The 17,678-nt window shown below is 44.2% G+C and overlaps 1 protein-coding gene across 1 annotated transcript in view; it reads left to right on the forward strand.

Moving 5' to 3' along the window:
- Positions 1–17,678, forward strand: part of LOC147120939 (uncharacterized) — a 156,059-nt gene that overhangs the window by 123,778 nt on the left and 14,603 nt on the right. Inside the window, exon 5 of the mRNA XM_085979778.1 lies at positions 1,788–1,857. Within this exon, the coding sequence (XP_085835904.1) occupies positions 1,788–1,857 (70 nt within the window). The remainder of the gene's footprint in view (positions 1–1,787; positions 1,858–17,678) is intronic.

The following is a 17,678-nucleotide window of genomic DNA, read 5'->3' on the forward strand; positions in this document are numbered from 1 at the left end:
AAATATATAAATGAGACCTCAGGAAATATATAAATGAGGCCTCAGAAATTGAGTTCCTTTTTTTGTAAAGATGTCCACCCTTTACAAGAATTATGTAGAGATGTACTTGTGTATATAACAATTTCACAACCTTCACAAAGCTCTATATTACTGGTTTGATGTGTTGCCTACCAACCACACATAGGCCGGAGAGGAACCGTTGAGCATTATATTATGACTGGTGTCTTGGTTCTGGAAAGGAAGTGTACAAAATAAACTGTAGAGAACCTTTTTTTAAAAAAAATAGTATTTGGCGTGAACCAGATGTTTAGTTCAGTTAAGTCCATTTTTTAAAAGGTGTTTGTTTTCCTCACATGTTCTTCCTATCCTGAAGTAGTGGGCTCCTTGCGCTCCCTCGCCCAATTGGCCATTATTCACGAGAGCCTCGGCTGTGAGTAACAACCGATTATTCAACATTTGGTTGCTTCACAGATGATCTCTTTCTCCCCTCCCCTTCCGTATTCCACACATGCAGCAGTGGTTACTTGATGGTGATTCAGAGCAGGAAAACCTGGCCTATTTTGCCCTTCCTAACACAACAGTGTGGAAACCAGTTGTATTGCCCCATATGCTACTCACCCAAGATAAGCTAATTCAACATTGATGGGTATCAAGCCTAGGACCACCTTGGCCTGCTCACTGCAATAATGCAGCTTTAATGGTTTTAGTATTGTGCTGATTAATGTACATGCATAGTGCAGAGGCTTAATCATACTGTGGTAGATTTCCTGAAACACATGAACAATGATGAAAGTAAATTTCACTGCGCCCTTGGTGACATTAAAAACTTCAATGAAGTCTGCAAACAAATAAGTGAAGTATGGTTTTTCTATGTCAAATAATTAGTTCAGACAGGCGGCTGTATTGTGACTTTTCCTTACTGCTGCTCAATCCACACCTTCTCATTAATGATTGCTTAGTCACATAATAGTGTGTAAATACTGTAGCAGCAGTTGTATTATTTGCAAAATGTGAGCAATTTGTTAGTGCTGTTCTAATTCAGAAGCAAAGAACATTTTTTAAAATGTCTGAGGGGATAATGTATTGGCATTTCGGCGTACCATGCCAAGGGGCTTAAATTTCACATGCAGCGAGTTCCCAATCTCTCTCGGTCTGCTAAGTGCTTCTTTAGAGTGAAGGGTGAAGGTAAATAGTGGATGAGTTTTCCAAGATTGTGCTCGCGTACCTCCTGGTGGTTGGTTGCAGAGTGGCATTGGCTGCTGCCTGCACGGAGGTCACCTGTTTGGTTGGGAGAACGGTATGTGATGTGCACAAACCTGAAATGCAGAATAGAAATTGGAATACAGAAAATGTTTGCGTCAATGTGCCTGATTAAAATAAGTTGGCAGAGCTGTGGTAGGTTTACTTGTGGGATGTCCCACAGTTTTCAAACCTTCCTGCAGTTGTAAATGGGATTTACTGGTGAATCAGAAAATAAGATATCGTTATCGAAATAATGATCTTTTAGCTGCACCTGCCTAGTATATTTTAGACCAAATGGCGGCTGTTGCTGTATTTGGGAAGTTTGGAAAGAACATGCTTGAGGTGGGATAAGGGAGAAGTTCCAGTTTCCTTGAGGATATGTGTCTGATTCCCCAAGCTGAGTTAACTGGGAGGGAATCGACTACACTAGGTGGAGGAGGGAATGTGCAAAATGGCCAATACTTAAAAGGTACAAAGACTTTACGTTTTGCCAAATGCTTTCTGTGACTGATGATATGTAAGGCTACTGGTTTTCTGTTTTCAAGGGGAACGACAGATTTATGGAATGTGCTCCCAAAGCATTGGGAAGATCCTGGAATGAAATTATAATAAAAGGTGAATTTGACTTATCCAGTCAGTGGACCTCATCATGTATAACTGTGGATTTTGAGGCATTAGAACCAGCTTTCTGAAAGAGCTCTGCGCTAGTTCATCAATCTTTGAGTGACCATTGAACTCTGTTCAGTGGCACCATAAGGTCACTATGAGCTTCACCACAGATCTGACAGTAAATCAGTCATCAAAGTGTCACGACAAAGAGTTTAGTGTATTTTTTTGTCCTATTTCATTAATATGTCTCGATCTTAATCTGGAATGCACTGTCTGGAAGGATGGTGGAAACAGTAACATTCAAAAGAGAATGGGACAAATACTCGAAGGGGAAAACTTTACAGGGCTATGGGGAAAGAGCAGAGGAGTGGGATTAATTGGATAGCTCTACCAAAGAGCCGGCACCAGCATGATGGGCCAAATGGCCTCCTTCCATGTTGTATCATTTTATGATCCTATATACCATAGAATAGTGGAAATATTTTAACAAATTATGTGTATTGCACACTCACTCTTTCTCCAGACATGATCAGCCTATCTGAAAATGTTTCTTGGGTGTAATCAGCACTCAGAAATGTTAGTCTGTAGAACAGAATTTTAAATGTTCTGGTTTGTATATTTTGCATACTGACTATTTTATATGAAGTTAAAAGCTAAGGACTGCGTATCAAAAACACTCCAAAGCAATGTGGTCATTTTATTTTACTAGTTATTTGTAGCAGTTTGAAGTTTTTTTTAATCCTGACTCGGTAAAACAGTTTAACAAAGTAAATGAGATTACTAGGAATGTAAAACCTCCCTAGAAAGATCTAACTTCAAACCGTGCCAATACTTTCCTCAATTGTTTTGTAATACTGACATCCACGCTTAAGCTCTTTCTAAATTGGATTAGGAAATAAATATCAATTCTGTTTTACCACTTTGTTCTTAAGTAATTTTTAAAAAATATTGTTGTGCCTCGTTCACAATGTGAATTATTGCTGTCAAACATTTTTGCTGAATAATCTAATTTAGAAAGAACACAAATCCAGGGGCCCACCTTACCACCGTACAAAAATAATTGGAGGGAAATATCACCATCATTTATCAATGGCTTTATTGGGGCAGTTTTACATCCCTCATAAGCCTTTGTACTTTGTTAAACTGTTTTATTGACGGACCAGGGTTATTATAACTGGTAAATATTTTTGAGGTAGGCCATTTTAGCCATGAATAAATCTGTACATTTGAAAGCTTTAGGTTTCCAAACTGACATTTTCCATTGTAAGACTCCTACAATATTGCATCTGGACGCTGAGAGGACTTATCCATTCCTACTGAAGGATTAATGTTGCAAAGATCTCGTTATCTTGGTGACAAAATCTGCTCCGATGAGATAGGCTCTGACCAAGAGGTATTTGAACAATCATGTGATTGTCTTACTGCTGTGGTTTTTTTGTATATAGTTTGGTGCTTTGTTCCCAAATCCTACACATACCTATAAGAATTTTTTCATGTAAAATGATGGCACTTTATAAATAAAAAAGCTGTTCTAATGCTGGGTAAAAGTTGATTTATATACACATTACTCTAGAGGTGCCAGCAGTCTATTGAAAAGAGTAATGTTTTGGCAATAGTTCAGTGTCAACACTGGTTACAAAGTAGAGCATATGGACGTCAGGTCATGGTGTTCTACTGATCAGTATATAAATATATTTTGAAAAATTGATTGGTAAAAGATGAGCACTTTGCCTAAAGGCATGGGATGCAGGAAGGATCAGATGTTCGTCTATCCTGAATGTGATATTAACTACTGTGTTTTGCAACCATTTGAAGCAAAATGAAAGAGGTAAAAGATCTTTTTTCCCCCCTCCAAAACCAAGATAAATAGTTGAGGTTCATAATGCAGAACACCATCATGGTTGAAACGAGTAAGAGAGAAGGCAACATAAATCAGGAGGAATTGATTGGGTAGCTGGTTTTAAAAGCCTGAAGATTGTAGAAGAAAGGAAAGACTGGGGAGATGAGTGTTCTATTTTGGGATTTCACTACAGATATTCTCCTTGGTTTCATTGTCGCAAGCCACTCCCCATTGAGCAACATCCTATTGTGCATGGAGATTGGAAAGACAGGAATTTAAATTTTTTCCAAAGTCTCCTGGGCAGTCTCTCTGCCCCTTTTGTTTTAGCTCATGATGCATTTCTTGTTACAAGAGAAGGATGGACTCCTACCTTCATGAAAATCATGTTTCGAGTAATCATGTAACCTTTCCTTTGCTACACTGGTTCAAGGTGTTCTTTGATGGTGCAGTTATTCTGAGGTAGTCAGGCTTTCAAATATGCCTCTATCTAGATGACAAGTTAATCAGGACATCCACAAAACATTTGAAACATATCCCTGATTATTTTAAAGTATTTAGAGTTGTATAACCAGATTTTCTCGAAGTAATGTGGTATATTTAAAATATTCTATCAATTTGCTGAAATACCAAACTTTAAAATTTACCCACGAAGGTGTGTTATAAACCAGTTTTTAAAAATCCATCTTTTCTAAGCCTGAGTGCCATATGCCACATGTGGTTGGCTAAAAATGTTAATTTAACTCAAAATGTTTCTCTTTCGCTAGTTTCCTCGCATACTGAACAATCTTAAAAGCACTGTAAACAACTGCTGAGGTTGCATTGAACTCTAAAGATCGAACATTAAAAAAAGAGGCAATGAAATGGACATTACTTGGGCATACAAAACTAGTTGCATACTTTCCCACAGGGTGTATTTAAAACAAAATTCATTCCCATGATGTGTTGCTGGCAAGGCCGGCATTTATTGACCAATCCTAGTTGCACTTGCGAAGGTGGCGATGAGCCGTCGCCTTGAACCGCTGCAGTCCGTGTGGTGAAGGCACACTCTCGATGCTCTTGGGTAGGGACTTCCAAGATTTTAACCTGACAACGATGAAGGAACAACGATTATATGTCCAAGTCGGGATGGTGTGTGCTTTGGAGGTGATGGTGTTTGCATGCATCTGCTGCCCTTGACCACCTAGGTGGTGGAGGTCGTGGGTTTGGAAGGTGCTGCTAAAGGTTAGACAATGAGCCCTGGCCAAAGAGTGGCATTAATTTTTTAGCAGATAGGGTATTGCACAGTCAGAAGAAAAAGTTTAGTGGCAAATTTGTTTGAAAGATTTTGATGGCCAAAACAAATACATTTTGTTAGAGGAATTAGTTAGAAATGTTTCCAATCTGAATGTAACTGAAATTTTGGTAGATTTGTCTTTGTGGATTAATTTTTTGTAATGTTTTGCACTAGGTAGTCGTCTCGGATTCAGCATCACTGGCCACTCTCTTAAGCGGATCTAGTTTTTCCTATGATCCAGAGCATGCCTTTACGTGCCCAATATTTAGGTAAAAATAGCAAGATCCAGGGCTCGAAAAGCGAACCCTTGCACTACGTTCCGGTTTACTCGAATATGTTGTGTGCCACCATGTGATCTCCTCAACTTTGGCAAGGCAGAAGAATAAACAGGTGAAACAGCGATTTACTTGTACTTCTTGCAATTTAGTATACTGTATTCGCTGCTCACAATGTGGTCTCCTCTACATTGGGGAGACCAAACGCAGATTGGGTGACCACTTTGCAGAACACCTCCGTTCAGTCCGTAAGGGGGATCCCGAGCTCCCGGTGGCCTGTCACTTTAATTCACCGCCCCATTCCCACTCCGACCTCACCGTCCTCGGCCTCTTGCATTGTTCCACGGAAGCTCAACGTAAACTCGAGGAACAGCACCTCATCTTTTGATTAGGCACTCTACAGCCCTCTGGACTCAACATAGAGTTCAACAATTTCAGATCATAACCTCGGCCCCTATCACATATATATATATTTTCTTTTTTTTTACCCACACGTTTTGTTTTTTCTGCTGTCCTTCATTCTGCCGGCGCAATTCACACCCCATCTAGAGCCATCCTTTGTTCCTTAACCTGTCCCATTTCCACTTCCCCTTGCCTTGAATATCTCATAATGTCTCTTAATCTCTCCTGCTTTCTATCCTATCACTGACCTTCCCTTTTATTCTTTCATCCCCTCCCCCTTTCCCAGCCCCCAAACTTGCTTTCCATTTCCTGCTTTTTTTCCAGTTCTGACGAAAGGTCATCGACCGGAAACGTTAACTCTGTTTCTCTCTCCACCGATGCTGCCTGGCCTGCTGAGTTTTTCCAGCGTTTCCTGTTGTTATTTCGGATTTCCAGCATCCGCAGTATTTTGCTATCGTATTAGTGTTTGGTTTACTGCCACCTCTCTTTTAGGAATGCCCACCTTGAAGAAATTCTGTTCTTCTCTTCGACGGGATTTCCGTTTGTCTGTTCAACCTTGTTCATCTTCATTGCTTTCAGTTTCCCTTCTCGTGTTTGATCAGGTATCTGCCAAGACTCGGTTTCGCAGCCACATCTCTTTCCTCAGCAACTGTCTCCAGTTCCGACTTATTCCACGTGGATTCCAACTAAACTTCCACCCTTCGTGTTTCGGATCCACTCAGGATTACAAATATCTTCAAGATATTCATCGTTCCTTGAACTACTGCTCTCGCCGCATCTTGAGATCCACGCTCAACGCCATGCGGCACCACACGAACACTCTCGACCTCTCTCTTCAGCAGCACCGACGCACTCTATCTCAAAGCTGTCCGGGTCCACAGTTCCATTTCATCCTTCGACTCATCCGACGCTTCAACAAAAAACTTTTTTCCTTCCTTTCTGATGTCAAGGATCCCAAGCTTCATCAACTCTTGAACACCAACGCCCCTCCGTAACCTTCTTCCCCTTCACTTTCCTCTGACCCGCCCCCCTCTCCCAATCTCACCCCCTGCCGCATTTTCACTATCCCTTCTGACCTTCCCCTCTCTGACAACGAACAATCAGTCCTCAGCAAAGGCCTGAGCTTCATCCCCTTACACCCCCACCTCAATGAATTTTGAGCTCGGCACGATGCTGAGCTCTTTTTCCGACGCCTTCGTCTCCGTGCCCACTTCTCTGCCCAGGAGTCTTCCCCCCGCACGGCTGACCCTTTCTCCCGCTTTCAGAATTCTCGTTCTACCTGGACCCCTCCCTCTGGCCTCTTACCCTCTCTAGATCGTTTCATTGCAAACTGCCGCCGTGACATCGGCCGTCCCCATTTCTCTGCTCCCCTCACTCACTCCAACCTACCTCCCTCTGAACTTGCAGCACTCTATTCTCTTAGATCCAACCCTGACATTGTCATTAAACCCGCTGACAAGGGTGGTGCTGTTGTTTGGCGAACCGACCTCTACCTAGCGGAAGCTGAACGCCAACTCTCCGACACCACCTCCAACCTCCACCTGGACCATGACCCCACTACCGAACATCAAACCACCGTTTCCAAGACTGTCACTGACCTCATCTCCTCTGGAGATCTTCCCCACCACGGCCGCCAACCTCACAGTTCCCCAACCCCACACAGCTCGCTTCTACCTCCTTCCCAAGATCCACAAACAGGACTGCCCTGGTAGACCCATCGTTTCAGCCTGTACTTGCCCCACGGAACTTCTCTCTTCCTATCTCGACTCTTTTTTCTCCCCTTGTCCAGTTTCTTCCCACCTACATTCGCGACTCTTCCGACGCCCTCTGCCATTTTAACAGTTTCCAGTTTCCCGGCCCCAACCGCCTCCTTTTCACTGGACGTACAATCCCTCGACACCTCCATCCCCCATCAGGCTGGCTTCAGGACGCTCCACTTCTTCCTTGAACAGAGGCCCAACCAGTCCCCATCCAGCACCACCCTCCTCCGCCTGGCTGAACTTGTTCTCACATTGAACAACTTCTCCTTTGACTCCACTCATTTCCTCCAAATCAAAGGTGTTGCTGTGGTTACCCGCATGGGTCCTAGCTATGCCTGCCTTTTCGTGGGATATGTGGAACACTCTTTGTTCCAGTCCTACTCGGGTCCCCTCCCTCACCTCTTTTTCCGGTATATTGATGACTGTATCGGTGCCGTCTTCTGCTCTCGCCCTGAACTAGACAATTTCATTCACTTTGCTTCCAATTTCCACCCTTCCCTCACTTTCACATGGTCCATCTCTGACTCTTCCCTTCGCTTCCTCGACTTCTCCGTCTCCATCTCTGGGGATAGGTTATTGACCAACATTCACTGCAAGCCCACTGATTCCCACAGCTACCTGGACTACACTTCCTCCCACCCCGCCTCCTGTAAGAACTCTATTCCATTCTCCCAGTTTCTCCGTCTCTGCCGCACCTGCTCCGACGATGCCACCTTCCATACCAGTGCTTCCGACATGTCTTCCTTTTTTCTCAACCGAGGATTCCCCTCTACTGTGGTTGACACAGCCCTCGACCGTGTCCGTTCTATCTCCCGTACTTCTGCCCTCACCTCTGCCCCTCCCTCCCGGAACCACAATAGAGTTCCCCTTGTCCTCACCTTTCACCCCACCAGCCTCCACATTCAACGGATCATCCTCCGCCATTTCCGCCACCTCCAGTGCGATCCCACCACCAAACTCATCTTCCCGTCACCTCCCCTTTCAGCATTCCGTAGGGACTGCTCCCTCCGCGACACCCTAGTCCACTCCTCTACCACCCCCAGCACCCCTTCCCCGTCGCCCGGCACCTTCCCGTGCAAGCGCAGGAGATGCAACACATGCCCTTATACCTCCCCCCTTCCCACAGTCCAGGGCCCCAAACACCCCTTCCAGGTGAAACAGCTATTTACTTGTACTACTTGCAATTTAGTACACTGTATTCGCTGCTCACGATGTGGTTTCCTCTACTTTGGGGAGACCAAATGCAGATTGGGTGACCGCTTTGCGGAACACCTCCATTCAGTCCGTAAGGGGGGCCCCGAGCTTCCGGTGGCCTGTCACTTTAATTCACTGCCCCATTCCCATTCAGACCTCACCGTCCTCAGCCTCTTGCATTGTTCCACAGATGCTCAGTGTAAGCTCAAGGAACAGCACCGCATCTTTCGATTAGGCACTCTACAGCCCTCTGGACTCAACATAGAGTTCAACAATTTCAGATCATAACCTCGGCCCCTATCACATATATATATATATATATATTTTCTTTTTTTTATCCACACGTTTTGTTTTTTCTTCCCTCCCTTCAGCTGTCCTTCATTCTGCCAGCGCAATTCTCACCCCATCTCGAGCCATCCTTTGTTCCTTAACCTGTCCCATTTCCACCTCCCCTTGCCTTGAATATCTCTTATTGTCTCTCAATGTGCCTTAATCTCTCCTGCTGTGTGTCTTAATCTCTCCTGCTGTCTATCCTATCACTGACCTTCCCTTTTGTTTTTTCATCCCCTCCCCCTTTTCCCAGCCCCCAAACTTGCTTTCCATTTCCTGCTTTTTTTCCAGTTCTGGCGAAAGGTCATTGACCTGAAACGTTAACTTTGTTTCTCTCTCCACCGATGCTGCCTGGCCTGCTGAGTTTTTCCAGCGTTTCCTGTTATATATAGAAGAAATAAACACTATTGGACTGTGGCTTAGGCTATAAACCAACACAGATTTATTGACCATTAAACAGGTAAATGAGCAATAGTCGTACAATTAGTTCATTTGCAGTAATACGAACTTTACTCCCCTAAATGTCAAAACTACAATCATTTCTCGTGTGCAAGCCCTCAACAAAAGATTGATCCTTGGTTCATGCTTACTAACTTTTTAAGTGGTGATGCAGCACCGTGGTTATCCCTGTCACTGTTGGCTTTAGACTGACAGCTCTCCGGCTGCAATTCAGCCATTATATAGTCTGCAACCTCTTGGAAGATATCCTGTATAAAAAAAAAAAAAGAAGGAATTAAAAACTAAAACAAAAAGCTGGAAATCTGAAATATAAACAGAAAATGCTGGAAGCAGTCAGCAGGTTAAGCAGCATCTATGGAGAGAGGAAGGTTAACGTTTCAGGTCTTGTATAGAATTTACAGCATAGAAACAGGCCATTCGGCCCAAAGGTCCATGCCGATGTTTATGCTCCACCTGAGCCTTCTCCCACCCTGCTTCATCTCGCCCAGCAACATTCCTTTCTCCATTATGTACTTATCTGTGTTCCCCTTAAATGCATCTGTGCTATTCGCCTCAACCATTTCATGTGGTAGCGAGAACCAATTCTGATTAAGCGTCATGAGACCTGAAACGTTAACCCTACCTTCCTCTCTCCACAGATACTGCCTAACCTGCTGAGTGTTTCCAGCATTTTCTGCTTTTAATTAAAAACTGCACTACTTTTAACTGCATTAGATGGTCAGCCATTCACAGGTTTCCAAATGGTGTTTGGCCGGACCAATACAGCAGCCATTGTTTAGACATTTCTCTGTCGGTCTGTACTCGATTGGCATGTCAAGCTGACCAAATTGTATGGAATGTCACCTAAATTAAAGATATCAAAAATGCTTCTTGGGACTAATGCATCTCAAGGGGCCATTTTGCATCCCAGACTATAATGTACATTCTGCAGTTTGAAAAATACACCATGTACAGGAAACTTTTTTATCCGGGACCGGCGTGGTGCCGGTTTATTAAAAAGTCCGGATTACAGAGTTATAGTTAAAAGGTACGAGAGCTCCATACACAGTAACAAATCCAGGCTTCCCTGTTGCTTAGCAACAGGTGCAAGAAGCCCGGCCACAGACCAAGCGTCCCTGTTGCTTAGCAACAAGTGCAGAAACCCCCGATTACACAGCCAAGAATCAAGAAACGGCCACTAATATGAAGAAAAACTTAACTGAACCTACTCCTGAATTTTGCCGGTTAACCGAGATTTCCGGTTGTTTGGGTGCCGGTAAATCGAGTTTCCTGTATCTGAATTTAATCCCACATGTCGTGACCAGAAAATAATGAATCCATCATAGACAAAAAGTAATCGCTTTTGTCACATAGTATATAGTCGAGTTTTGAGTTGATCATTCCTTCCTTGGTGGTCTCCGATTCACAAAACGAGATTTGTTTTCTGTAACTGTACAATTGTATACTTGTGCCTTTGCAAACCTCTACTTTAGTGCCTTGTGATTATTACAGCATCAGAATTTTAAACTGTAAGTTGCCACATTGCATTACAATAGCAATTTAGATACAGCTGGGTTTGCAAAAAAGCATTTCAAAGTCTTTTATAACTAAGATAAATCCCTTGCAGTCTTTTTGTTCCTCATTAGAATCTTGAGGATTGTAACGAGGCTTGTCTCTGATTGAAGGGCCAGTAAAACAGCGCATTCTTCTAGATATAGAAACATAATTGGTAGTATAATTATGGATTGTTAGCACTTGGTAACTTACCCTGTTCTTATGTAGCTGTGCATGACACAGGCACACAACTCTCCCAGATTGCTTTGTCATTCATTTGAACCCGATTGGTACATTTTCTAATCCCTTTATTTCTCACTTTTTTACCCACTTAAGTGTCACCGTGGCTTAGTTGGTAGCACTCTTGACTCTAGAACTTGTGCAAAATTTAGACTGACATTTCAACAGCAACTTGCAATTGTATAGCATCTCTAACAAAACATCCCAAAGTATTTCAGAGGCAAAAATAATCAGAACTGAGAAATGAAAGGAGAAGGATTTTTTTGTTACTCATTCACGGGAAGTGGGCGTCGGTGGCAAGGCCAGCATTTATTGCCCATCCCTAGCTGCCCTTGATAAGGTGGTGGTGAGCCGCCTTCGTGAACCGCTGTAGTCCATGTGGTGAAGGCACTCCCACAGTGCTGTTAGGGAGGGAGTTCCAGGATTTTGACCCAGCGACGATGAAGGATCGGTGATATATTTCCAAGTCAGGCTGGTGTGTGACTTGGAGGGGAACTTGGAGGTGGTGGTGTTCCCATGTGCCTGATGCCCTTGTCCTTCTAGGTGGCAGAGGAGGTATGTTTTGAGGAGGTTTCGAAGGAGGCAAGGGAGATAACCAGGCAAGGACTTAGTGAGAGTGTTTCAGAGTGTGGGGCCACAACAGCTGACGGCTCTGCAGCCGAATGTGGAGCTGAGAGAAGAGGGATGCAAAGGAGTCTAGAATTGGTGCAGTACTGAGGGCATGCTATACAGGAAACTTTTTTTTATCCGGCACGGACGGGACCGACGTGGTGCTGGTTCATCAAAAATTCCGGATAACCGAACGCTATAGTAAAATATATGGAGCTGAGAGCTCCGTATAAAGCAACAAACCCAACAGCTTCAAAACAATGGCCACAAGTTGCAAGCGTCTCTGTAGCTTAGCAACAGCTGCAGCCACATCCTTGCACAGCAACACATGGAGGAAGGCAAGTAATAAAAGTTACCTGAACCTACTCCTGAATTTTGCTGGTTAACCGACATTTCCGGTTATTTAGGTGCCGGTTAATCGAAAGTTTCCTGTATTGGCATTCAGATGAGACCTTAAAACAAGGCTCCATCTGCCTGTTCAGGTGGACATAAAAGAACCCATGGCACTATTCAAAGAGGAGCTGAATTCTCCCGGTACCCTGGCCAAAATTCCCCCCTCAACTGACACCATGAAAAACAGATTCAATTCATCTTGTTGGCTTTGGGACCTTGTGTACAAATTGGCCGCTGCTTTTTCCTCCAGAACAACAGTGATTGCAATTCAAAAGTAATCATAATTGGTGAGCCACTTGGGACATCCTGAAGACAAGAAGATGCTATATAAATGCAAGTTATTTTTTCTTCTTCTATGTGATCCATGGTTTCTGACGGTTAAATCCTAAGGGTATACGCCTTGTGACAACTTTGCTGAGGTGTTTCTGGACAACTTTGTTTAATGAACTGAGAAATGGCCAAGTAAAATATTGCATTAGAACGGATGTGTTGGTAATTTTTTAAAATTATAATTAGTCTTCAGTTTGATAGAAGATTAAAAAGTATTCGATGATGTGGCATATGCTGAAAGCTTGTCACTCTGTCGATTAATGTGGTTTGTGCCTACAGTTTCCCACACAGAGTTCTTGAACTTGGTCATCAAGAGAGAGCCAGTAAAAGTTAGGCATTTTCTTCCACGGGAAGGCAGTCATTTTAGGCCGCACTCATGGAATTCCAGGGAAGTGGTTGAAAAGTGGCTTTAGCAGAGCCCAGAGGGAAAATGCCTGCCTTTTGGTCAAGGAATGGTGTGTCCAATAAAAAGTACCTTCCTGAAATAATTCTTACACATACCAGTAAGACTGTGCCTCTTATCTAAATCCATCAAAGATTTATTTTATATGTTGAATAAAATAAGGCAGTTTAAGCTTGAAATGTAAAGATAATTATTGTTTTGATATTTCACTGGTAAACTATCTTGCTGATTCAATCTTTTCCCTGCACATATGCTATTGGGTATGTGCTGATGCATGCTGCAGCAAGCAATATAATTACTGGGCAGGCAGTAGTTTTTGGCCTGAAGCCATTTCCCTCCATTATGAATGCCACCCTGTAGTCACTGTTTGAACACACAGAAAATTTAAAGGATGTGTAGTTGGATCAGACTGATGCAAATTAGATTTTGTTGGTGCCAGTAGTGAAGATTTATGAGTAACGTGTTGTATCACAAGATTAAGATGGCCGTATGGGCTTGGCCCATTACCATCTGATTCTATCGCTTTGCCCTCCTGCCTCAGAATATCTGAAAGTACTGTTCTGATTTTACTTTATTCTGTTGAAGCCTGAAGCCTGATTGCGCTGCATCATTTTGAGGCTGAAGAGGCTTGGCTCATCCCTCTGACACAAAGCATCAACCTCGCTGCTTTGCTCTGCACCACCTCTTATGATGCAGTGAACAGAACTGCATGCACTATTCCAGATACAGGAAACTCTTTTTGTTATCCAGCACCGACAGGACCGGCGTGGTGCCGGTTTATCAAAAAGTCCGGATTACAGAGAGTTATAGTTAAAAGGTACGAGAGCTCCGTACACAGCAACAAATCCAGGCTTCCCTGTTGCTTAGCAGCAGGTGCAAGAAGCCCGGCCACAGACCAAGCGTCCCTGTTGCTTAGCAACAAGTGCAGGAACCCCCGATTACACAGCCAAGAATCAAGAAACAGCCACTAATATGAAGAAAAACTTAACTGAACCTACTCCTGAATTTTGCCAGTTAACCGAGATTTCCGGTTGTTTGGGTGCCGGTAAATCGAGAGTTTCCTGTACTACTTAGCCAGAGCTCTTGTCAGTTTCTGGAGATTTGAATTCGACTGACTTGGCAACATAACCCCCAGGATCTTGTTTGCTATGTTTTTTTTAACAACCTCCCAAATACAATTGCAGTTGTACAAGGTATTGGTGAGACCGCACCTGGAATACTGCATACAGTTTTGGTGTCCATACTTAAGAAAAGACATACTTGCTCTCGAGTCAGTACAAAGAAGGTTCACTCGGTTAATCCCGGGGATGAGGGGGTGGTCATATGAGGAGAGGTTGAGTAGATTGGGACTCTACTCATTGGAGTTCAGAAGAATGAGAGGCGATCTTATTGAAACATATAAGATTGTGAAGAGGCTTGATCGGGTGGATGCAGTGAGGATGTTCCCAATGAAGGGTGAAACTAGAACTAGGGGGCATAATCTTAGAATAAGGGGCTGCTCTTTCAAAACTGAGATGAGGAGAAACTTCTTCACTCAGAGATGGTGGTAGGTTTGTGGCATTTGCTGCCCCAGAAAGCTGTGGAAGCTACATCATTAAATAAATTTAAAACAGAAATAGATAGTTTCCTAGAAGTAAAGGGAATTAAGGGTTACGGGGAGCGGGCAGGAAATTGGACATGAGTCTAGGTTCGGAATGGCCATGGCCCTGTGGGTAGTGGAGCGGGCCCAGGGGCTGTGTAGCCTGGTTCTGCTCCTACATCTTGTGTTCTAATTGTTAGATTTCAGGAGATGGTTTTATTCCTGTTCCTGGCTGGGGTGGAGATCGCCTTTACAGAATGTAAGTACTGTAGAAAACATAGGGACAGTGATCTGGACGAGTTTCTAGATGGGTTGGAGAGGAATTTCCCAGATTTTTTCTCCCAAATTGGCCATTGGGTTTTTATCTGGTTTTTCGCCTCTCCCGGGAGATCACATGGGTTCGGGTGGGATGGAGAGTGATAGAAGATTTGAGGTTAGGATCAGATCAGCCATGATCTTATTGAATGGTGGAGCAGGCTCGAGGGGCCGATTGGCCTACTCCTGCTCCTATTTCTTATGTTCTTAATCCCATTGGAGTACATGTGCGTCCTACCTTTTCCTTCCAATATATGTAGTACCTTGCACGTGTATTATTGAACTTAATTTGCCTCTAATCAGCCCAGCTGCATACTTTGTCAAGCTTTTTTCATAAGATCTTGTTGACTTCCTCTGATTCCACAGTCCCCTTCTCTTGCCCCGCCCCCCTCCAAGATTTGATGTCATGTGCAAATTTAACCACCTTGAACAGAGATTGTGAATCCAATTTACGATGTGTAAGATGTCCCAGCACAGATCCCTGAGGCACTCCACTCCATAGCTCCCCATTACAACAACTTGCATTTATTTAGTAAAAAACGCAAAAGGGGTGAGAACTGATGTTGAGTGGTTATTGAAAATTTCAGGGAGATGACTGAAAGTGTAGTTGAAGAGGTTTTTGAGGGTGGAGTGAAAGGTAACAAGGTGAATGTGTGTAGGGAAATGCTTAGAGTGCAAGGCAAGAATAGCTGAAGGCTGTGCAAGTAAGGTGCAACAGTGAGAGTGGGAAATTCTGAATACAGGTAGACTATCCTTTATCCGAACTTCCGAAAACCGAAACCCTCTAAAAACCGAAAGTTTTTCGTTCAGCGTAAGTCGTGCGCACGACATGACCAGAGTGGCGCACGACTTACGCTGAGCAGGGCAGAGGGTCACTGAGTTCCCTCCTGGGTAGGAGATTGCAGGCCGAGCCGGGCAGTGTGAAGGAGGTATACCGGGAGAGTGAACCCAACAATACAGCGGCCCGTCCGATAGCTGCAGCGGCCTGTCCGATATTCTTTTCTCCCGACCCCCACCCTTTCGGATAAGGGATAGTGTACCAGCCTTTATCCGCACTTCCGAAAACAGAAAACCTCTGAAAACCGAAAGTGGTGGCTTACGGGGTGCTGCCCCGTAATACCTTCTGAAATCCGAAAACCGAAACACGGCTGGTCCCAAGGTTTTCGGATAAAGGATAGTCTACCTGTATAACGGATGGTGCAGGAACGCATACAACCCTGCTGAAGGATGTTGGAGTGGGTGGTGCGAAGCAATGGATAGATTTGTAAATGATGATGAGGATTTAAAGATCTGTGTATTGTGAATGGGGAACCAGTGGGGTCTGGCAAAGACGGGCGAGGCGATTTTCCCAACCCTGGGGAGGCGGGTATGGAGGTGGAACTGCCGGGAAAATGGCAGAATCTGGGAGCGGGTACCCATCCTGTCTCCATGCCATCTTCCCAGGAGGCGGGTACCCGTGCCGGATCCTGTCACCTCGTGGTGGGAAGGGGATTAGTGCCAATTAACTGCCTGTTAACGGGCAGTTTTTTGGCTAATCCCTATTTTGAGCCCTAAAGTGTGGGCTTCCTGACGGTTCCAAACCTCGCCAGGGTCAGTGAGGCTCTGCGGGGGTCGGAGAGGCCGAAATGTCCGGTGTGCAGGTGAGTGATGAGTGCAAGTGTGGAGAGGTAAGTGTGTGAGGTGAGTGTAGAGTGTTTTAATAAGATTACTTACCTTTGCTTCTTCCTCCAGGCTTCATCCCGTTAGGCTGCGGAGCTGCCTCATCTCCACGGCAGAGATGACAGAATGGCTGCTGTATTCTCCGATTTCTGCTCAGGAAAGCGGTTTGGTGAGTCTTGAGCACAAGGACTCGTCAAAGAACAGAGATTGTCAGTGTTTGACAGCTTCTCAAAGCTGTCAAATGATGACAATTCATCTGTCAAAAATTTTTGACTGATGAAATGTCATACGTTGACGTTCTCTGTCACCGGCTTTCCCTTAATTGGTCTGCTAAGCCCGCTGGGCGGGCTTAACTAGGTCAATCAAGGGAAAATAGCGTGGGTTGGCTGGGCGTCGATGGAGATGGGACTAAAACCTGACAAGCAGCAGTCCCGCCTCCATCACGTCCCCATTGATAAAATCACCCCCAGGGATGTTAGGGAAGCGGAACTTTGTTTAGGATAGGATGTTTGAGAGGTTTTGGACGAGTTGAGAGTTTATGTAGAGGTAGATTGGGAGGCTGCTGAGAAGAGTGTTGGAGAATTGAGCCTGGAGGTGATGAAGGCTTGGGTGAGAGATGATAATAGAGGCAGATGATGTTGCAGAGGTAGAAAGTCTTGGTGATGGATAGGATATGGCATTTGGAGCTCAGCTCTGGGTCAAATAGGACACCAAGGTTGTTCATTGTATGATTCAGCCTGATTGAGTAGACGCAGAGGGAGATAAAATTGAAGACTAGGGACTTTTTGGTCAGAGCTGAACAAAATTTCACCTTGGCTCTACATACTGTTTACCCTTTGCCTCCTTCCCTTTAACTTGGTACTAATTCACGTCCATGCCTTGCCTTCAATAACCACTGATTTTAATTAAATGTCACATGGGAGACTCCTTTCTAAAGGCGTTTTAGAAATCTAGATACACTGTCAGCCTTGGCTCAGTAGTAGCACTCTCACCTCTGAGCCAGAAGGATGTGGGTTCAAGTCCAACTCCAGAGACTTGAGCAAAGGAATTTACCTGTAGGTCATGTAAGAGACTTGTCCAGGACTTTACCTATATTCAGCACAGGCAATGCAGAGGGCTTACGTTACTCATTTATAGATGTTGGACTATAACCTGGTGTTGTGTGACTTCTTACATTTGTCCACCCCAGTCCAACTCCGGCATCTCCACACCATCATTTATAGATGGGAGAGT

Source organism: Somniosus microcephalus, chromosome 3 (assembly GCF_052327205.1).
Source record: "Somniosus microcephalus isolate GS21.2 chromosome 3, FLI_Smic_1.0, whole genome shotgun sequence".
Taxonomy (NCBI): domain Eukaryota; kingdom Metazoa; phylum Chordata; class Chondrichthyes; order Squaliformes; family Somniosidae; genus Somniosus; species Somniosus microcephalus.